We start from the raw sequence: 23070 nt of genomic DNA, 5'->3' as shown, positions 1-23070 counted from the left end.
GTACTAAAATCATAAACTTTTCAATTTTAAAATGGATAATTCACTTCTCTGTAAAGTCAAAATATGAAAGGTGTCCTCCATAGTGAGAAAAACTGTTGAAGAACAGCACTTGAGATAGAGATTCATAGTTCCCTATTTCTGGTCCTAAAATAGAAAATAATGTATATTTTTGGAGACACATGAAGACCCTGCCAAATGGTACCCTAGTGGTCTAAAAACAGTAATGCATTCCCACCCCAAAATGACTGGTTTATTTTCATCAAATTTTAGTAGAATCAAATTTGTACTATTGTGATGTTTACATTTAAAATCATCTGGTGGCTAAAGACAACCATAAATATCTGACTAGCAACGGGGCTTAAACAAACACATCAGAGCCACGCAGCAGAGCTGGAAATACGCCGTGGATAAGTATGGTTTTGTAAATTCCCTGATTTGGGAGTCCGAGGATTTCAGGCTTTCCTCCCTCAATGCTCCCATGGCTGGGAGCTCACTGTAAAATAGTGAGCTTGCTGAACTGTGGTGGCGGCAGACAAAAGCTATTCACATTTGTATCCCCAAGGTCTGCAATGCTTTATTGACTGACACTAGTAAATTTTTTATGACAAATGCTTGTTGAATGAATGAGTGAGTAATTCTGGCTCTTGAGATGACTCCAATCACCTATTGCCAGGTGGCAAAATACCTCTGAAAGCTACAATTCTCCCTACCTGCAGGGAAAACTTACTACAGCCTATTATCACGTCTTTATTGTGCATCTACCAAGTGCTCAATAGTGTGCTGGGCGCGGGGGGTGGGTTGGGGGAGGGGAGTGGTGGTAACTAAAGTCATCAAGGACATGCCCTTGGCTTCATAACCCAGGGAATTACCCCTGTCCTGCCTCAGTTCTTTTCCTGCTGCTGGTTATGGCTTCTCTAGAAACCACTGGGAGCCCAGGACCTTACAGCTCTTCCGCCCAATTCATCTAGTTTAAAATATCTCCAAATTTCCAAGATGCTTTCATCTAGAGGGATACAAACTGAGAAGTTATGACTGGCATGGATGCCTACCCAAACGGACAGAAATGAAGAATCAGGACCAACGAAGAATCCAGATATTTTGGTCCTGTGTCTGTCAATCAATTTTTTTCTAAAAAAGATAAATTAAATTCATGGAAACTGGAGTTGATACAGAGACAAAAAATAAATAAAAATACCAGATTATTTCACCAAAATGTCCTTAAATATGTTCACATCACTGATTCTGTAACTTCTAGGATATTTGTACAATGAAGTTTTCCATTAAGTTGTATTTTGGGGTCTGGTATTACACACCCCAACTCCCCCACCTCCCAACACTGTCTTGTTAAAATTATATCATCTTATTTTGTTATGATGGAGAAACTGGAATCATTTTTGTTAACTCTAGTGCTCAAGCTTTTTTTGTTTTTGTTTTTTCCCTCTTTTTTTCTCATGGGCACTAAATTAACCATCCCCTCCTCCAAACTCCCAGACATATCTGATAGTATTTCCACAGTGAAAAGAAGCAGAAACCCCTCACCCGAGTGAGGACAAACTATGTTTCCATTTTCCAGAAGCCTCCAATGGAGTACAATTTGGAAATGAGAATTGGCAGGCATACCACTTCACACTTGGAGGGATAACCGTAATCACAAAAGGCAATAACAAGTGTTGGCAAGCATGTAGAGAAATCAGACCCCTCGGCTACTGCTGGCAGAAACGCAAAACGGTCGAAATGCTAACCATGGAGTTACCACATCACTCAGCAATTCCACTCCGAGCTATGTACCCAAAAGAAGTGAACACATACATCAACCCAGAAGCCTGCACACATAGTTTCCCAGAGGCATCATTTACGATAGCCAAAAGGCAGAGAAGCCACCCAAATGCCCACCAACGGATACACAAATAAAGAAGATGTGTTATATCCATACCACGGCATATGACTCAGCAACAAAAGACGAAGTCCTGACCCACACTACAACATGGATGAACCCTGAAACCATCAGGCTAAATAAAAGAACCCAATCACTAAAGACCACGTATTACAGGATTCCATTTACACAAAATATCCAGAGCAGGCAAATCTATGGAGACAGAAAATAGACTAGTGGTTGTTAGGCGCTGGGAGGATGAAGAGCACTGAGGGGGGAGTGACAGCTAAGGGACCCAGGGTTTCTTTTTGGGGTGATGAAAATGTCCAGAATTGATTGTGGGGATGTTTGTACAACTCCATGAAAATACCATATGCCACAGAATTGTACACTTTAAATGGGTGAATTGTCGGGTGTGTGAACTGTAGGTCAACCAAGCTGTTAAAACACTGGCAGGTACAACTCCTGGCCCTGGACGTGGTAGGATGATGTCAAGGCCTTTGTAGACCAAGAGCTGGGGATGGCGGCCTACCTACAGCTGGCCTCCTGCAGGCCAGGAGGAGCGTGCGACACACAGAAGATGTCACGGCCCCCCGGGTAGGAGAGATGCTGCTGGGGCCTCAGGGTAATAAAGAAAAAGCCCTGCTCATGAAGACTCTTCTTGGAAATCCGGTGAGGAAAAACTGACTCAGACTCTCGGGGCTCAAAACTAAATCCTGAACCACAGTTTAGCCATGGAAATCACGCAGCACTTTTATAAAGATCTCTTGGTTCTTTAAGAACAGAAGTTGCACTTCCTACTTCCCCAAGAATTCATATGAAAGATTCATAGTGGAAAGCCTCTCAGTTTTCCTACCCCAGGAAGGACAGGTACTTCTGTCTGTGCCTACAGAGAATCTTTGGCATATTCGAACCCCATTTATCCTTCAAAGGTTAACCAATAAACTTCTCAGCCATGGAAATGGCAAATATTTAATATGTACATCCGGCAAATCTCTTCAAAGAAATATTCAAGGATTCTATAGACAGGACTTAATGGAATGAACAAAGGAATACAGCCATGCAAACATTTTGCAGATGCTCCAGGATAAACAAGTGGGGCAGAGATTGCTGGCTGACTACAAAATCCATCTTCCCTTTCTTTCCGGCCTCACAACGAGACCACGTTTTCCAGCTTGCTCCCCATCAGGTATGGCCATGTGACCATGTGACCAGGTTCTAGCCAGTGGGATGGGAGTAGGAGTGAGGTCTGCCACTTCCTGCTGGCCCAGAGACCCTCTTGGGTGTTCTCCCCACTCCTTCCCATGTGCTGATGGGATGCAGGCATAGGATGAGACAAAAGAGAATGGGAGAGCCACACATTGGGAGAACGCGAGGCTCTGATTGACAGAATGAAGGAAAAGTCTTCTTGCCACCCATCTGAACGCCTTCCCGCAGGTGTCATATGAAGGAAATTTTCATTGCATTAAGCAAATTACACATGAGAGTCTACCTGATACAGCAGCTTAGCCTATCATAACTTATACATTAATCTTAAGGGTGACATCAAAAGAACTCAATTTAGGGCACGTGAATCCCCAAAATAACAATTTTAGATTTCACAGGATTCCACCAGAGATCATTTAGTTCCTCCCTGCAAAAACCATTAGCAGTTTGATGCTTTAATTGTTTTATAAATTTTTCCCCTTGATTTACTATTTCTGCAAAGAAAACAATGGGATTACAGATAAGCTTTGTTATATTTTCATGCATTTTTGTAAAGTGTCTATAATAATTACGATGCCTAAAATGGTCAAGAACAAAGACTCTGGAAGAGGTTTCAAGATGGCAGCATAAAAAGATACTGAGCTCACCTCCTTCCACAGACACAACACATCTACATCTGTATACAGAAAGGGGCCTAGAAACTGGATGAACACAGCCACCACAACAGGGACGGCACCAGAGTGTACAGAAGAGGGAGAGATATGGTCTCACTGAGGAGAAAAAACCCACCACACCCCAGCCATAGGGTTTCAGCCAGGAGGGGCCCTAGCTATAAGAAAATTTTCCCTAAGGAGCAAGAGATTTGAGCTCCAAACCAGGCATGCCAACTTAGATCCTACATGGGAGAGACGAGCCCCTAAAATACCTGGCTTTGAAAACCAAAAGGGAGTACATTCAGGAAAACTACAGACCTGTAGGGAAAGAAAAACCCACTCTTAAAGGGCTTGCGCACAGACTCACTAAACCAGGAAGTGAGTGCAAAAGCTCCAGATAGAAAAGTACATAGATTATAGGTAAAGGAGACCCATTTACTAATCTGGAGTGCCTCTCAGACAGGCAGGAGGCAGCTGGGCCTCTCCCCAAGGACCGAGACACTGGTGTCAGTCATTTTTGCTGTCTCATTCAGCCATGCTGATCCTGGCACCAGTGGGCACCATTTTGGAATTGTTCCTCTAGACTGCTAAAGCCAGGAGGCATGTTCTGCTAAGAGCCCGGGACAACCCTGTTCCTCCTTGAACCCCACAGCAGACAGGCTGATAACCCTGCCCACCAGCACACCCACAGCAGTCTGGGCAGGGCCTCACAACCACCAGGCTGGGGGCCAGCCCTGCCCAGCAGCAAGCCCCCACCAGTGGAAGCCCAGCCACAGCACAGGGGCGCTGCCCAATGAACTTGAGAGAACAATGGGTGAACACAGTAAGAACTTCAACAAAGAGCTGTAAAACAAGATAAAAAAACAACAGTCAGAGCTGAAGAATACAGTTAACTGAAACGAAAAGCACACTAGAGGGAATCAACGGCAGATGAGAGGATGCAGAACAGATCTGCAAACTGGAAGACAGGGTAGTGGAAGCACCCAAACTGAACAGCAAAAAGAAAAAAGAATTTCAAAAAAGGAAGACAGTTTAAGGGACCTCCAGGACAACATCAGGCATACTAACGTTCACACTACAGAGGTGCCAGAAGAAGGCAGAGGGAAAGGGGCAAAATACTTATTTGAAAAGTAACAGCTGAAAACTTCCCTAGCCTGGCAACGGAAACAGACATCCAGGTCCAGGAAGCACACAGAGTTCCAAAAAAAGATAATCCCAAGGAGATCTACAATAAGACACATTATATTTAACATGTCAAAAATTAAAGAGAGAATCTTAAAAGCAGAAGGAGCAAGTCAACAGTTACATAGAAGGGAGCCCCCATTAAGACCATAAGCTGATTTTTTGACATAAACTTTGCAGGCCAGAGGGAGTGGCACAATATATTCAAAGGGCTGAAAGGAAAAAATTTACAACCAAGAATACTCTACCCAGCAAGATTATCATTCAGAATTAAAGGGAAGATAAAGGGTTTCCCAGGGAAGGAAAAGCTAAAGGAGTTCATCACCACTAAACAGCTTTATAAGAAATATTAAAGGGACTTCTTAAAGTAAAAAAGAAAAAGCCAAAACTAGAAATAGAAAAAATATATCAAAAAAAAAAAAATCTCACTAGTAAAGACATCCATATAGTGGTATATAGAACCCAAAAGGTAGTGGATCAATCACTTACAAAGCTAGTCTGAAGATTAAAAGACAAAAGCAGTAAAATTAAACATATCTACAATGATTAGTTAAGAAATTCACAAAATTAAAAGACGCAAAATATGGCATCAAAAACATAAAATGTGGGTGGCATGGGAGTTAAAAGGTAGAATGCATCTAAACTTAAACACCAACTTAAGACAGACTGCTATGTATATAGGCAGTTATATATGAACCTCACAGTAACCACAAACCAAAAACCTATCTAATAAAAGTGCAAAAAATAAAGAGAAAGGAATCCAACCACAACACTAAAGAAAAATCACAAAGAAGAGAGCAAGAGAAGAAACAAACAAGAACTACAAAAACAACAAAAAAACAGTAAACCAAACAGCAATAAATTCGTACCTATTGATAATTACTTGAGATGTAAATGGACTAAACGCTCCAGGAAAAAAGACACAGGGTGACTGAATGGATAAAAAAATAGACTCGCCTCTATGCTGCCTATGAGAGACTCACTTCAGACCTAAAGGCACACACAGACTGAAAGTGAAGGGATGGGAAAAGATAGTCCATGCAAACAGAAATGAAAATAAAGCTAGCAACACTGGTATCAGACAAAATATACTTTAAATCAAAGTCTGTAACACCAGACAAAGAAGGGCATTACATGATGATCAAAGGATCAAGCCAACAAAAAGATGTAACACTTGTAAATACCTATGCACCCAATATCGGAGCACCTGAATACACAAAGGAAGTATTAACAGACACAAAGGGAGAAACTGCCAGTAATACAGTAATAGTAGGGAACTTTAACATTCTACTTAGATCATCCAGACAGAAAACTAATAAGCACAGTGGCCTTAAACCACACGTTAGACCAGATGGACTTAATGGATATATACAGAACATTCCATCCAAAAACAGCAGAATACACATTCTTCCAGGGGTGTGAAATCTCCAACTTTGTTTTTGCTCAAGATTGCTTTGAATATCTGGGGTCTTTTGTGGTCCATACAAATTTTAGGATTATTTGTTCTAGTTCTGTGAAAAATGCCCCTGGAGGGTAAAAATGCCATTGGTATTTTGATAGGGATTGCGTTTAGATTGCTTTGGGCAGTTATGGACATTTTAACAATATTAAGTCTTCCAATCCATGAGCTCGGTATATCTTTTTATTTATTTGTGTCCTCTCCCATCTTTTTCATTAACGTCTCACAGTTTTCAGAGTACAGATCTTTCACCTTCTTGGTTAAATTTATTCTTGGGTATCTTAAGCTTTCTCAATGGAATATTACTCAGCCATAAAAAAGAATGAAATCTTGCCATTTGTGACAACCTGGATAGCCCTGGAGGGTGTATGTTAAGTGAAATTAATCAGACAGAGAAAGACAAATACTGTAAGCTTTATATGTGGAACCTAAAAAAAACAAAACAAAACAAATAAAACAAAACTGAAACAGACTTATAGATATAGAGAATAAACTGAGGGTTACCAGAGAGGAGGTGGGTGGGGGGGGGGGGATGGACAATCTTCCAGTTATAAATAAGGCACGGGGATATAATGTCTGGCACAGGGAACACAGTCAATAATGTCATAACAATTTTGTACAGCGATAGATGGTAACTAGATTTATCGCAGTGACCATTTTGGGTTTTTTGTTTGGTTGTTGTTGTTTTTAAAAGGTTTTATTTATTTATTTGTGAGAGAGAGAGAGAGCAAGCAAGAGAGCACGAGCACAAGCAGGGGGAATGGCAGGGGGACAGAGAAATAGGCACCCTCCTAAGCAGGGAGCCCGATGCGGGGCTCGATCCCAGGACCCTGGGATCAGGACCTGAGCTGAAGGCAGACGCTCAACCAACTGAGCCACCCAGGCGTCCTGCAGTGACCATCTTGTAATATATTTAAATACTGAATCATTATGTTGCATGTGAACCGTTCTTCAATGAAAAGAAAAAAAAGGAATAGGGGTGATCTCAAAAGCACAAACCACAAATAAAAGGCAATAACCTGACTACCTCAAAGTTAAATATTTTGTGGCAAACCGATTATAAAAATTTTAAGCCACGGAATGAGGCAAGATATTCATAAAACACCTGATAAAATGATAAAATACTATTAATAGCCAGAATACACAAAAAGCTCTTTTCCCCTTTACATTGTGTCTCCAGCACAGCATAGAGAGATAACCTACCACCCTGGCCAGGAATGCAGGCATTAGCCAGGGTCTGGTTTTGAATTCTGGCTCCACTACTTCCTAGCTGTGTGACCTGGAATGTATTACCTTCACCTGTCTGTGCGTCAGTGTCCACAGCTGTGAAAGGACAGAGTTTCCAATAGACACTATTAGAAAAACTGCGAGGACAAAACCAGTTACTACGTGTAAGAACTTGGGACGTAGCTGGCACACAGAAATCACTCAACCCATGTTAGCTATTAATATGACTGCCCTGCATTACCTTTTCTCGTGACCCACTGGTAGCTAAGTTATATATTCATTTCTCTTCCTCTAGCCAGGGCCTCAGGTCCATGCAACAGCATTTTCCTCTGTGTTCTTAGCATTTCAAACAGTGTCTGCCATACCAAAGGTCCTCAATAAATATTTGCTGGGTGAATGTGAAATCAATAAAAAAAAAAAATCAATGAGAAAAAGACAAAAGACTGACAGAAGAATGGGCCGCGAATGAGCGCGGCTTGAAGCGGAATCTCTAACAGCCAAAAGAGTCGTGACAAGCAAGATGCGCCGCCTCACTGGCAGTAAGGGATATGAAAAGAAAACCACCTCAGAGTCTACCCTTTGTCAGCTGGTTTGTCCAACATCTGTAAGTCTGATGACATCAGAAGAATGTGAGGGAAAGGAACCCTTACATGGATAACAATCTGGCAGGAGCTGCCATCACGGCCAATGAGGCAGTGGCCTGACCCCGCCAGGCGCTGCGCTAAGCCCCTCACAGACGTCAGCCTTGTACGCAGTCACAGCTTGTAAGGCAGGTGCTATCGTGACTGTTCTTGTCGATTTACGGACGAGGAAACGGAAATACAGAGCAGTTCCGTCCCTTGCTGAGAGTCACGGGGCAAGGAGTGGCCGAGCCAGGAGCCGAGTGCGGCCGGACTGGCTCCAGAGCACGAGCAGTTGCTACACCAGCCTGCCTCCCGTCTGCACCTCACCACGGGCTGGGCGTCTTTTGAGACAGATGTTGGCAACATTTAGCTCTTCTTTGGTCAACTGCCCATTCATGATCTCTGGGCACTTTTTAGCAGCCTATTTGAGTCATAACAGATGTTTAGTGCTGCGTGTGTTACGGCTGGGACGCCACATCCCTTTACGAGATGGAAAGGCACTACAAGGGACAAAGTCTGCGCCCAGGTTTTGATACAGTTTATGAACAACAGTAAAGGTGATGCAAAGGTGCTTCACAGTGCCCTGTGGACAGGCAGCTGTAGGAAGTCGGACACGGCAGAGGCAAGTGCTCCCGGGGCGTGGGCCACACACTCTCCTTGTGCTGGATCCGGGCACCCATCGCTCATAAGCTGATCACGTGGCCACCCAGTTCAATAATGGACTTGACCTACAGTTCAGGTTCGCAAGGCAGCCTGTTGCCAGTGGCTCATCGGTACAATTCCAGTAATGACTTCTTCGCCCTTTTTCTCCCCAGGGGGAACCCAGAGTCCAGAGTAGGAAGCCACCCTTCCCAGGTGTCACCATCTGGCTTTGTGATGGCCTGACCTAAAGTAAGATTTCTGCCACCTCTTCGGTTCGGTGGCTTCATCCCTTCCCCAGCACATCCCTCTCCTCATGGGGCTGACGCAGGAAATCTAGGTCAGGGGTTCTCCAAAGCCACATGTTCTCTGACCAAAGCAGTTAAGTCATGGACAAGCCTTTGAAAGGCTTGAAGCCCAAAGATGCCCCCAAGTTTATCGCCAGTGAAGGTCAGAGATTATTATAAAGGCCAGCCAAGGAGGCTGGTAGCTACAGCGACTAAGACCATAATGTTCGGTAGAGGTCATGGTGGGACCAGCCAACAATTTCAATATTTACACAGGTGTCAGAAGCAGAGGGTGGCTAGCTCTGGGCAGTGGCTTCCACAAGCCCTAGATTCAACCCAGGCCTAGCTGAGCAGAAGAACCTGGATGACTCCCTTTGCTATCTTCTGATCAACAGTTTGCTAACCAATCCCCCTTTTTTGGATACTTGGTTGCTTGTAAGTTTTCAGTTGTTTCAACTCTTACCGTAAAGTCAATGTGGGAAAACGTGTCTTACCTCTTTAGTCTTCTCTTTCCACAATCACTTCAGTATTATCAAACAATTTTGGTGCCTACTTGCCATTAAACCCACTTCTAATAAGAGTTGATGTTAATTATAATAAGATTTTATCAATATGCATTGGATAGAAACTAGCCTAGTGTGAATTAGTTTGTGAAGTTAAGACTTGTCTTGGCAGATAGTCCAAGATCAGAATAAAGGAGAAAATATTTAAAATGTAAATGAAAATTTTTAATGCATCAAGTTCATTATATACAATTAAAAGACTAAGTGCAAACTGTTCAACTATATAACAAACAAATTTCTTAGAGGCTTACTTCTTTGCTTCTTAGGCAAAAGTGTTCCTAAGGATGAAATGATGAACACAACAAGTGGGAAAAACATTTTTTAAAGGCTTAAGGGAGCTGGCAGAGTATACCTTTCAAGATAGTCCAAATTAGTGAAAAATCACCTATTTCCTATAGTCTTCTCTCACCCATTCCCATGATGTTTTTCTGACAGAACTGATATACACTAGCTCCTACTTACACGATTTTTCTCATTTCTGACGTTTCAGAGGCAAATAGTTAACAAATCAAAAATAAGTATTTTCCCTGGCTGAGATTCATTTCAATAATGGATTAGCATTATTATATTTAATATTAATGCATCCGCAAAGCATCGACATGCTTTTCGAATGATATTCCTATTTCTAAATGCGCTTACATATCAAAGTTTCGTTTTCTACTTCCTCTTTTCTATATCCCAATGCTGATCACGGACCGATCTCATTACAGGAACATTCCATACGTACAGGAAATCCTTGTGGTTACAGAGTGTGGCAAAATAGTATGCTTTTCCGCCTGAGAAAAATCCCGTGAAGAGGTGAGGGGCAACATCTGTATGGTGTGGGAGGAATGACGCCAGTATAGGAGGAGTGACGGGGCCGCCGTAGCCACAGGTTATCAGTCATCACCTGGAATCCCAAAAGTGAACTTGGAAGCTCTCAAACACAGATGGATATGACCTCCCCAGCCCAGAAGGCAGCTAAACACAGTCCACTTTGGGATGGTAGAGGAAAGAAATAAGGAAATTTTTTATTTTTTTTATTTATTTTTTTTTTAAATTTTTTTATTTTTTTTTTAAGATTTTATTTATTTGACAGAGAGAGATAGCGAGAGCAGGAACACAAGCAGGGGGAGTGGGAGAGGGAGAAGCAGGCTTCCAGCGGAGCAGGGAGCCCGATGTGGGACTCGATCCCAGGAACCTGGGATCATGACCTGAGCCGAAGGCAGACGCTTAACGACTGAGCCACCCAGGCGCCCAGGAAATTTTTTAAAAAGCACAGAGACACCCCAGAGCTCAGAGAAATTAAACTGAGGGTTAGTGACAGAAGTTTCTCGATCCCTGGTTTAATACTAATTTCAATACACCGCATGGCGTCCCTAAAACTTTAGCAGAAAAAGATTCTAAAATATTTGTTAAGAAATATTTTGGAGAAGTGACATACATCCAAGGATACTAATTTCAGCGCTGTTTACTAGCACAAAGACAGGACACCACCTGAGGATCTATTCACAGGGGACAAGTGAAAGAAATACTGGTACCCCCAGTCAGTGACATAACGCACAGTCTTTTATTTTTTTTATTATGTTATGTTAATCACCATACATGACATCATTAGTTTTTGATGTAGGGTTCCATGATTCATTGTTTGTGCATAACACCCAGGGCTCCATGCAGAACGACGCACAGCCTTTTAAAAAATGAAGTTGGTCTGGGACGCCGGGGTGGCTCAGTCGGTGAAGCGTCTGCCTTCGGCTCAGGTCATGATCCCAGGGTCCTGGAATCGAGTCCCGCATCGGGCTCCCTGCTCCACAGGGAACCTGCTTCTCCCTCTGCCTGCCTTTCATGCTCTTTCACTCTCTCTCTCTCTCAAATAAAAAAATCTTTAAAAAAAAATGAGGTTGCTCTATGTGGTCTGATATACATACTGATTTCAGTACCAGCGCAAGGACACACAAGCGTGCGCGCAAACGCACGCACACCATGTCCTTCACCACGGGAAGGACGGGCCACGACCCGTCAACAGCGGCTGCTCCTGAAGAGGGATACTCTGTGCTGGGAGAATAAGAGTCACTTCTCCCTGGATACCCCCTGGTGCCTTGTGAATTTTGTAACCATATGCTCATTCTACGTATTCAAAATATTTTTTATTTTTTAAAGATTTTATTTATCTTTTGACAGAGAGAGACACAGCGAGAGAGGGAACACAAGCAGGGGGAGAGGGAGAAGCAGGCTTCCCGCCGAGCAGGGAGCCCGATGCGGGGCTCGATCCCAGGACCCTGGGATCATGACCTGAGCCGAAGGCAGACGCTTAACGACTGAGCCACCCAGGCGCCCCTATTCAAAATATTTTTTAATCTAAAAAACTAAGGCGGATAAAAAAGCCAAAGCTAATATACAAATGTTATATTAGTTAGCATATAGGTCGGGCTGCTGGGGGGTAACGTCCCAAGTAACAGAGCGTCTGACACAAGAGCTCCCTTCACTCTCATGAATCTCAGCTTGCCCCATAGGTAAGTTCTAGAAGACGGGCCAGGCTTCCTCTACTTTGTTCGCTGCCATCCCCAGGACGTCTGCCGGGTTCAGCTGGTCCAAGGCAACTTCGTACCATGTGCACATCCCGGCCGCTGGGAGGGGAGGGAAACACCCCAGGTGGCCAGAAAAGAGGCATTGCTTTGGAAGAAGGGGCCCACCTGCAGCCTCGGCACGAGAGCCCAACAGCAGACTGAGTAGATGAGGAGGCTCCACAGAGCCGTAGGATGGACTCGGAGCGGGCCAGGATGTGCACGGCACATCAAACGACAGGAATTTCCAGGACAATGGGAAGAGTATATTTGCATTTTTGTAAATATACATGCATAGGAAAATGTACACATGTACATATGAATTATATATATGAACTACATATATATATGAAAATGTATATATAAATACACCAAGGCATTGCTTGTTGCTACATTCTGACATCCTACATTAAAAATGATGTGCTTTTGCAAAAAAGAATTTTTTTAAAAAAAAACTTCATTTGGAAAAACAAAAAAGAACGCTGCTTTCATTGGTTCTTTCTTCAGTTTCTATAAAATGTTAATAAACACCCAAAAGACAGTAAAGAACAAGTATCCCTACATCCCCCACCCCACCCCCCAATAAACAACAAACAAATGAAGAGACTATGGAAAATTATATTAAGTGAATCACCATCTTTCTCGGGAACGTACTACATGAACTTGAACACTGAATGAACTCAGCCCATGGGAATAAAGGAGCCCATATTTCGTGTGTGTGTGTGTGTGTGCGCGCGTTGTGTGTGCGTGTGTGTGTTGAAGCCAGTAACAGAAAAGAGAAACTGTAAAGTTTAAATCCCAGCTCCGCTCGGGACCCCCACCGGGTGATCTGTGCCCTGGATTTTCTCCTGCGGCTTGGGGAGCGAGTTACAGGAACTCAAAACACCCACAAAAGCACGACCCGCTCAAGGGCCAAACAGGCCGGGCGGTGGAGCTGGGGAACCAGCGGGCTCACGTGGACTCCTCCCGCAGGGCTACCCTCCCGAAATGCTCGACACCCGATTCCCGAGCCCGTTTTGCTTCCTATAGGAAAGTCGCTGTGGAGACTTGACCGAAGGCAGTGCTGGGAGGTGGATGGCACCAGGGGAAGGAGGCCACAGTGGGGCTGCTCCAGAGCTTGGTCTAGAACGGAGACGAGACTACCATGAAACAGGCATGGAAGAAAAAAGATGTCACTGCAAAATACTGATGCTCTCATTAAAATTAGTCCTTGAACAGACCTGAAGAGAAATTCAAGAGTGCTCTCTCTAATCAAGTTGCACTATTTTTTTAAACAAGGAAATGTATTCATTTATTTTCAAATCAATTGACGTTTCCTGTACTCATTACACTGGTGAATTCTGACTCTAGAGGTGCTCGAGTTGGCCATTAAAGGGCGAGAAGCTTGAAACACTATCAAATTACTCTTTATTGATTTACGGTTCATGCAGTTTAGTGTGGGGGTGAGAGTTTACAGTCAGGTGGCAAGAGGCCCAGGACCTAAGTGTGAATCTGAGATGCGGCCTGAACAGGTTCTTTAAACTTGGAAAAAACCCCGTCTCCTCCTTTGTGGCTGCAAAGGTTCAACAGGAAAAATGTATACACAAAGCAGGAAGAGCCTACCAGAAGTTCAGAAAATTAGCCACTATTTTACCACGTTGGGGTCTAGACAGCATAGAAACCAAGTGCGAATCTACGGCCCACGTCCTTTCAGTTAGAATTAGGAAAAAAAAAATGCTTCACGTATTCCTCATGCACATAGGGGGAAACTTTCTAAATCAGAAATTAATTTGTCAGGGGAGATTCAGAGGCACTGGCATCCATTCAACAAACCTTTGTTAAGCCACTACCGTGTTCCACGCACCAGATATGGCAAAGGTCAGAGCCTGCAAGCAGACGGGGGACACACATTGGTGCCCTGCTGACATGTTGTGAGGTACCAGTCTTGGGGGTACAGGACCACAGCTCCCCCTGTGGTGGCCAGGGCTATAGGGCCTTTCACAGGGGTGATCACCTTGGGTGGAAGTCTTCATGAAAAAACGGACACTGGGGCCCGACCTTGAATTTGGAGGAGGGGCGGGGGTGGGTAGATTAGAGAACACCCTGGGAGGGAGAGTGGACTCCCAAGAACATGCGGGAAGCCGTGGCCTATGAAGGGGCACAGACACGAACTAAATCCCTTCGGTGAGCAGTGATGTCTGACGTTGAGTTGGAAGTTGCAATAACCAAGCCTCTCCCCTCACCATCCACAAAACCCTCTGTCAGTGGTGTGCACGGGAGCCGGACATTAGTGACTCTCGGGGGCCAGGGGATGACAGACAACTAACCGACTCAGTGTCTAAGGTCTGAGGAGAAAGGATAAAGGAGTTGAAAGCGTTCGGAGCTAGTGATGGGGAAGATGGAGGGAACACGGGCAGCGGGGGGACCGTGAAAGCCTCAGTCCCCAAAAAATCTCCAACCCTCTGTCTCAGCTTGAGCCACTCTGGTTAGATAGTAAAGAAAAGTGTGATTGTAGAATGCAAAAGGATGCAGAAGCCCTCGGGTTATAGAGAGACAGAGAGAAACTTCTAGACTAAAAACAAGTCAAAACACAGAAAAGAGTGAGGTTTCCTATATAACAAAGAAGCAGACTGGCAGAGCATCTGTGCCACTAAATGCTAGATGATAATAAATCGTTTGCGGAGTTTGGAGAAAAATGATTATTATAGAATTACCCGCATGCCCAGACTATGGTTTATGCATGAGGACAAAAGAAAGGCATCTTCAGACATACAAGAATTCAGAAAACAGATCACCTGCATATGCTAATAAAAAAAAATTAATCAAGGGGCACCTGGGTGGCTCAGTCGTTAAGCGTCTGCCTTCGGCTCAGGTCATGATCCCGGGGTCCTGGGATCGAGCCCCGCATCGGGCTCCCTGCTCTGCGGAAAGCCTGCTTCTCCCTCTCCCACTCCCCCTGCTTGTGTTCCCTCTCTCGCTGTGTCTCCCTCTGTCAAATAAATAAATAAAATCTTAAAAAAAATTTAAGCAAGAAAGTACTCAAAAAAGAAGGCATGGTTTACAAGGAACAGTGATAAGCAACAAAAACAGGGGAGTCTAAGAAGTTTTTGACAATATGGCTGTGAATATAATGTAACAGTTAAGAAGAAAGTTTTAATGGGATACAAGGGCAAAAATAAAAGAAGCCACATAGAATTAAAATTCCAGACTATTCCAACAAAACCCAGTACACGTAAAGGAAGAAGTTAAAATATCCTACATGTTTTGTTTTGTTCAATGGTAGAATATTTTGAATAATGGTTAATTTTTAACATTGATAGAAGTACAGATAAAAACATGCTTGTTCGAAATTTAAAGATGATTCCCGGGGGGGTGGGGGGTGGAAATAGGGTATAGAACTTCTAAACCGCTAGAGGGAAGAAATGAAAAATATTTTGCGAAGACAAGAGAAGAACAAAGAAGTATTTGGAGGACCACAAAAACTTCTAAAAGTCAAAAGCAGGATATGATCTGAGCTGTCCAATCTGATGCACACTACCCAGAAAGGGCTTGTTACATTTAAATTAATTAAAATGAAATAAGACTTAAAATTCAGTTCCTTAGTGACACTGACCACCTTTCATGTAGCTAGTGACCTCTGTATTGGACATTTCCATCACGGCAGAAAGTTCTAGCAGACAAAACTAATAGTGAAAAATACAAGATAACAAATAAGTCCATGTAAAGTTTGATCTTATTAATATTAAATATGCAGTTTTTAATATATATTAAAATATTAGTTGATTAAACTGTCAGTAGTGGTTTCTCTAGCAAATAATAGGACCAGGGGCCTTCCACTCCTTACACACTTTATTGTTTGAATTTTTAATAAAGCATATTTTACTCTTAAAACGCATAAAAGTCAGAAACATATTTTCAAATACAGTAACAAAAAAAACCAATTGACCAACCTTTTTCTTGAACTTACTCGGTACAGAATTTGGTTCTAATCCCTGAGTTAACTGAGCAACTGACTTTAACTCATATATATTTACTGTGGGCACTTGTGTTAATAAACAATTTCAACACAACATAGAGTGTGTCCCACACCTAGAAATTTTCCAGAGTTTAGCTAAGTTTCTGGAAAAAGTCTGTTTTGGGGCCTGGCCCAAGGGTGATACCACATTTCAGATGCAAGTCTGAGCAGACATTTGATGATTTCAAACTGTATTTCTTGAATTGAGGGAGTTCCTTGGGCATAAGCTGTTAACACACCTTTCCATTTAGATTTACACAGTTGATAAACATCAAATTTCAGAAAGGGCAGCTCTGAACGATCCTCTGGAAAAATTCCCACAGTCGGTCTCAACAATACACAGATAAAGCCAGAAAGAACAAGACACTATATGGAGAGTAACTTCAATCCGCGCCCCCATACTGGGTGTGGGAGAAGAGAGGTTATGTTCTTTGTTAAAAGAATTCCAAAATTTTAATCCTTACCAAATACCAGATCTTTAATTTTTCTAAGAAAAAAAATGTTTTTTTAATGTCTCACAATAACCCTTAAATACTAAAACTATTTCATATCTACCCCAGGGAATAATTTGGTCATTTATCTGCCCACAACAGCATATTCATATATGCTTATTTTACCCCCTATGTAAATATTCTTGGTAGCTGCCTTCTATATTCCACCACAGTGAATACTGAGGAAAAAGCTCTTAGTAGGAAAGAGATGAAAAACAACAATCTGCCTAGGATATTTTTTTTTCTTGCTTTCTTTCTTTCTTTCTTTCTTTCTTTTTTTTGCATTCTGAAAGTCAGTGTTGGTAAAGCCAGGAAAGAGATTTGGTTTTGTGCCAACCTGAACACTAATTTTATTTGGGGCCAAAAGTGTGACCCTGCTTCCAACACTGGACGGTAAGTATGCTTCATGTGGGTGGTAGGCCGAATACGAGGTAATTACCACTATCCAATGTATTTTACAAATGGAGAAAAGATGTCAGCTTAGCATATCCTTCAACAATCTGCCCCATCCTCCTTGTTTCCCCAAATCCCTTTCGAAGAAAGAAACCCACCGTCAAACTGAGGTAAGTATTAAAGATCCTTGTGTATTTCCCTAACCTCAAACCCACCTGGGAAAATTCCAGGGGAAGTCACCCTATAGGTAACCTCTTTAGTACCAGAGCCACCCCCAACGGAACAGAAATCTTCAGCAATCTGGACTATTTCTAATAATTCACACAGAAAGCTGGATTGAGGTTCATTTTTATCCACGTAGAAAGTCTTGCTAAGAAACTAATAGTATAAACGTGATTACCTTAAAACTTTGAATTTGCTTGAAAGTTTTCAAGTTCCCTCCAAACTCTTTACAAGGACCGAGTTACTTGCCCTAATTGTAAATCCTGTGTTTAAGGGAGTTGTTTAAACAACCTTTCTAGGTAATTGTCTATTAGTCTTTTCACTGAGCATAAAACATATTTCATTCATGGGCTTGAAGCATTATCCACAAAAATGAATTAGTCCATAAGGAAAATTCTATGAAAATGAAAGAAAAGCATACTATGCAATAATCTTTACATATTGGTGGCAAAATGATCTAATTTGGTAACTTCCTCTTATCCAAGTTTCTAGTTGCAACTTAGTATGTCTAAAATGAGTGGTAAATACATGACAGTTAACCCTTGAACAGCGTGGGTGTTAGGGGCTCGGACAGCCCATGGAGTCAGAAATCTTTGTATAACTTTTGATTTCCCCAAAGCTTAACTACTAATAGCATAGTGTTGACCAGAAGCCTTACCAATAACATAGAGTCGATTAACAAATATTGTGTATGTTATACATATTATATACTGTATTCTTATGATAAAGTAACATAGAGAAAGGAAAATATTAAGAAAATCATAAGGAAAATACATTTATAGTACTGTGCTGCATTATTTATGGGGGAAAAAATCACATATAATTGGACCCATGCAGTTCAAGCCAGTGTTGCTCAAGGGTCATCTGCATACTCAATCGTGGGGTAAATTAATTCCTTCAGGCCACAAGGGTACTTAGTAAATTATTGCTTTGTGCACTGACCCATACCTAGCAGCCTCAAAGCAGTAATTCATCATTAAAAGGTAAAGTGTTTACCTACTCACTCCTCCAAAGGCTCTTTATTCGTCACTTAATTTAAACCAGTAGAGAATGAAAAGGCCGTGCATAGAAAAGAGGAGTCTTTCACATTTTAACATCTACAAACCGGAGCCACGCAAGAAAAAAAATCTAGGTTTCAACTGGGCCACATCATCAGTACACAAGCCAAAACAAAACACAATTACCCACAAACTTGGCACATGCCATCTAAATTCAAATCCAAAAAAGCAGCAACTCGAAGTTTTACTGATCTCCTCCTAACAGACTACAAAGAAATCCATTCTATCACTCTCTTCCCACTAGAAGTTGTTATATTATCTGCTCTTGGTTAAAACACTTCAGTCCACTGGGCACCTCTAAATGGTGAGTAACCGTGCTCACATACAATATGTGGATGTCTAACACTGAAAATCTCTGCAGAGGACACAGAGATGCCTCTGGGTGCTGATCTGGAAACTTCAAGCAGCCTATGTGCGGCAAGGCTTCCTGGGCCAGCCCCCAGATCAGTGCAAACACAAATGAGTACTTCTCTGTAGCATGAATGTTCTGGACTGTGTAAGCAAGGAGGTACGAACCAAGCCTTCAAAAGAATGAATAATAAACAGAGATTACAGTGGAGGAGACAGAAGTCCAGGGTCTCGCCATAAAGATCATGGACAGTTATCTGGGAAGTTATTTGGGTAATCCATCACATTTCATGTGGGCCCTGGGCCCATTCTAGCAAAAATGTGATTGTCTCAAAAGCATATTTATATGTAGCTGGCTATGACAGGCAAATTTCTATCCCTGCATAGACAGAACTCAGGCTCAGATTTCTGTCGAATTTCCTTTCCTCTTAAAAAAAAATATTCTAGACTTGAATTGTAACATTCGGTACTTGCAGCTGCCACCAAAGTATTATTCACTGCAAAAATATAAAAAGCAACTTGCAAATGGGAGAAACATTTAGTCAGCTTTTCCTTTTCTTGATCTCTTTTAATATTTTATAACACATGAAAGCTCAGTAAAAGTTCCTTTCTTAAACAAATCTTCAAGCAGACGTTAAATAGAATGTAAATGCTTTACACTTTAAATCATCAATCATTTAAAGAATCCTCTCCATGAAGTGAATAAATAAGCCATCTGTGACGAAGGCCTCCCTATCATGTTTTCAAGCTGACCCACTTCTTCATCAGTCACCATGGTTTGCAAAAATCTCACATCTAAGGGGCAGCAATAAGTGCTCGGGACCAGCGAAATAGTTTGAATCCAACGGGGTAAAAGGGGAGTGCAAACACCACCTTTAAGGACACCAGTCTTATTTTAAATGACCGGCCCCCTCCCAGACTCTAAAAACAGAACTTCAATACCCTTAACCGGAAGCAATCTTTTCTCCAAAGGGAGAGCAAATCAAGTCTCCGGGGGAGAAAAGGGAGCCAGTGAAAAGGAGTAAGAAGAAACCTGATCAGGTGCTAAAACGCTCGGTGCAGCTGGCTTTGGAGATCAAACACCCGTTTTGCAAGCAAGATCTGTTCAGATCTCCAAAGCCTGAGCCCAAATCAGCAGACCCGTCCTGCTTCAGAGAGCCCTGCAGGCACGCGGGGCAGTGGCAAATTCGCGCGTCCCCAGGAGCGGCGGGGTCCGGGACCCCCGGCGCCCCCAGCTCCGCTCCGCGCGGGGCGGGCCGGGGGCCGCGGCCGGCAAGCACAACTTTCCGCAGTTCCCCGCCACCCGCGCGCAAACGACCCCGCGCAAATCTAAAACCACTCCCCCCATCAGCTTTTTTTTTTTTTTTTCTGGAGGCGGTGGCGGCTGGGGGAGGGGTGGGAGGGGTGGGAGGGTCTGGAAGGACTTAAGGAGAGGATGACAAGGAGCCGAGGAGGACGACTTCCCACAAACGCGGCCGCCACAAAGGGACGGGGGCTGCGCCTCCCCTCGGTCCCGCCGAGTCGCACGCGGGCCAGGACGGCGCGTCGCACCCTCGGGCCGGGGCCGGGCGCAGGCGGAGGCGGAGGCGGAGGCGGGGACGAGCAGGGGCCGGCCGGCCGCGCGGCAGGTGACAGCGGCGTCGCCCCGCACCGGGGCCCCGCACCGGGGCCCCGCGCCTCCCCGCCCACCCGGGGCCTCGCCTCCGCCGCGCCGCGCAGGAGCCGCGGGAGCCGGACCTCCGCAGGTCTGGGGGCCGCCCGCCCCCTCCGAGCGGCCCCGGCCCCGCCCGCGCCCCCGGCCCCGGCGTCCGAGCGCAACCCGCGCCGCGCGCTGTCCCCGCGCCCCGTGCCGCCCGCGCGCCTACCCTTTGGCGTGCTCCGTCTCCTCCTCATTGTCCCCGTCTATCCCGCACGTGTCCTGGTCGTCCAGCTCCAGGCTCTGCTGGCTGGCCGCAGACTCGCTGTCCTCCGCCATCGCGGCGGCGCGGGCTGGGGAGGCGGCGCTCGGGGCCGCGGGCGTGGGGGACCAGCGCGGCGGCGGCGCGAGCAGCTCCCCCTAGTGCCGCCCGCCGTCTCCTCCGAGCCAGGAGCGCGGGCGCGGTGCCCGCCAGCCCCGCCCGGCCTGGGCCCTCCCACCGCGGCTGGGGCGGGGAAGGGTCGGCGCGCCTCGCGGCGCCTGGGAGCTGGGAGGAGGGGCCGTGCCAGGGAGGGGAGCGGAGCGGCGGGGAGCGGAGGGGAGGGCGAGGGACGGGGCGGGGTGGTCGCGAGCCGGTGGGGCGGGCGGTGGGGTCGAGCCCTGCCACCCGAGCCTGCACCGAGCCTCGGCCCGTGCTGGTCTCTGAATGCGGCCACAGTCTCCAAATCCTCGAGTCTTCATTTTGGAACACAGGCCAGGCGATTTTACACCTCTACAGGTTACGAAGCGCTTTTAACCATTGCAGGGATCTTTTACTCAAGAGGAGGCGTGCCAAGGCCCATGATTTCTAGAAGCCTCCCACACATACACATACACTCCTTTAAAAATTCCATTTCTTGTATCTGTCTATAAAATCAAAGGCAAAGTCAAAACAGAGGGCTTCCCACCTCCCCACCTCCCCATTCCAAATAGACTGGCAGCCCGAAAACTTAACAGAAAAATTTTGAGCTGTCCTGTTTTCCGTGGACATCACAGGCAGCCGGCTCAGAGCAGAACCATCTTAGGGGAATTGGGGTAATGTTGTCCATGACGCTGGGGGATCGGACAGTGTCAAGTACGACACTTTGGCTTTGCTCCGTCAAAGTCATAGCCTACACCTCCAAGCAGAACTATAGGGTCTTCTGGCCGAAACCCTCTGTGTCGCCCCGAGGAGGGAAAGGACCCGCTGCATGGATTGCCAAATAAAAGGCAGGTCAAGTTCAGGCTCTTATTTGCTGTTGCATTCTGTACACAGCAGCCCTGCCTTTGCTTTCCTGTTAACTGTTGGTGTTCAAAAGTCCTGCCGGACCACGGGAAGGTTTACAAAGTCAGTGGAAAGATAGTTACAAGGAACTGCTCAACGAGCAAAATGAGACTTTAAAAAGCCACCTGAAATGTTTGGTATGGGTTCGTTTTTTGCAGAAGTATTGGGAGCATTTTGTGCCTCCCCCCCCCCCATAAGGGAAGACTATGCCCTTAAAATGCAATGAGGTAGAGTATATAAAGACAAAAATTGCAGAGCCATTTCAAAGCGCATCAGCCTTTTATGACTGAGGGTGTTGAGCCTGCTAAGGCTCTGTAAGAAGTGCAAAATGGGGCCAAAACATGAAGGAAATACAATACTATCTTTCACAATTGCAACTATTTCTGAGGCAGAAAGTCACTTGTGGCCTCTGGCTTCAAACTTTAGAATAAAGGCAAATATAGATCACAGAGCTTCCTGCAGCTCTTGTCCGTGAACATGAACAGTCGATGACTGTAACCTAGTTGGGTAACCAGCAGGATCATGACCAGGAGCAAGTTTATCTGCTCAGTCACTCACCGATCAGAAGCGTTCTTGAACAGATTTTAAAAATACAAAGCAAAGGAAACTTACTTATTTGAATTTGCAAGAAGCTTTGACTAAAAACCTCTCAAAAAAGAATAAGAAAATAAATAATCCTGGAGAAATAAAATGAGGGCATCAAAAATCAGTTTAACACTGGAAAACAATGACAAACAGGGAACATCTGTTCCCCAGAATGGAAAGAAGTTGGCCCAGACGTCTGTTCAGTACAGGATTGAGGTTTTATTTATGTAATACAGGGTTTGTCATTGTTAATCATTTGAAGGAGGGCAAAGTTTGCAGATGACCCTGGAGATTCCTAAACCATATTGTCATGTACAGAAACTCCCTATCTCTAAAAATGTTTGCTTCTTTCCCTGATTTAATCCTAGAGTCTGGGGAATTGGAATCAAGTGGCATCTTCTAGGATCTCAGATCCAAGACTGATGTGGAGAAAGAGAGTACTATAGAGTATCTACCAGTAGGTTAAAGAGGCCCTGGAGAATTTTCTATCCTGCTAACTCATCTCCTATTATAGGTATAAGACCATAATTGTATAATTGGTTTTATTTTATTTGAACTATTATAACTTTTTGGTTTTTAAAAATTGTGGTAAAATACACATAATAAAAAATAGACCATTTTTGCCATTTCTAAGTTTATAGTTCCATAGTGCTAAGTATAAGCATATTGTTCTGCAACCAATCTCCAGAGCTCTCTCAACCTACAGAACTGAAACTGTACCCATTAAAAAACTCCCCATTTCTGGGGCACCAGGGTGGCTCAGTGGGTGAAGCACCCGACTCTTG

General features: G+C 44.2%; 1 protein-coding gene across 1 annotated transcript in view; it reads right to left on the bottom strand.

Moving 5' to 3' along the window:
- Positions 1-20736, bottom strand: part of NMT2 (N-myristoyltransferase 2) — a 61362-nt gene extending 40626 nt beyond the window's left edge. Inside the window, exon 1 of the mRNA XM_028114179.2 lies at positions 20627-20736. Coding sequence (XP_027969980.1) covers positions 20627-20736 — 110 coding nt within the window. The remainder of the gene's footprint in view (positions 1-20626) is intronic.
- Positions 20737-23070: the final 2334 nt, after the last annotated feature.

Source organism: Eumetopias jubatus, unplaced genomic scaffold, assembly GCF_037043125.1.
Source record: "Eumetopias jubatus isolate StellerSeaLion01/CBP00866 unplaced genomic scaffold, mEumJub1_p1.0 scaffold_8, whole genome shotgun sequence".
Taxonomy (NCBI): Eukaryota; Metazoa; Chordata; class Mammalia; order Carnivora; family Otariidae; genus Eumetopias; species Eumetopias jubatus.
This window is presented reverse-complemented; position numbering and strand designations above follow the sequence as displayed.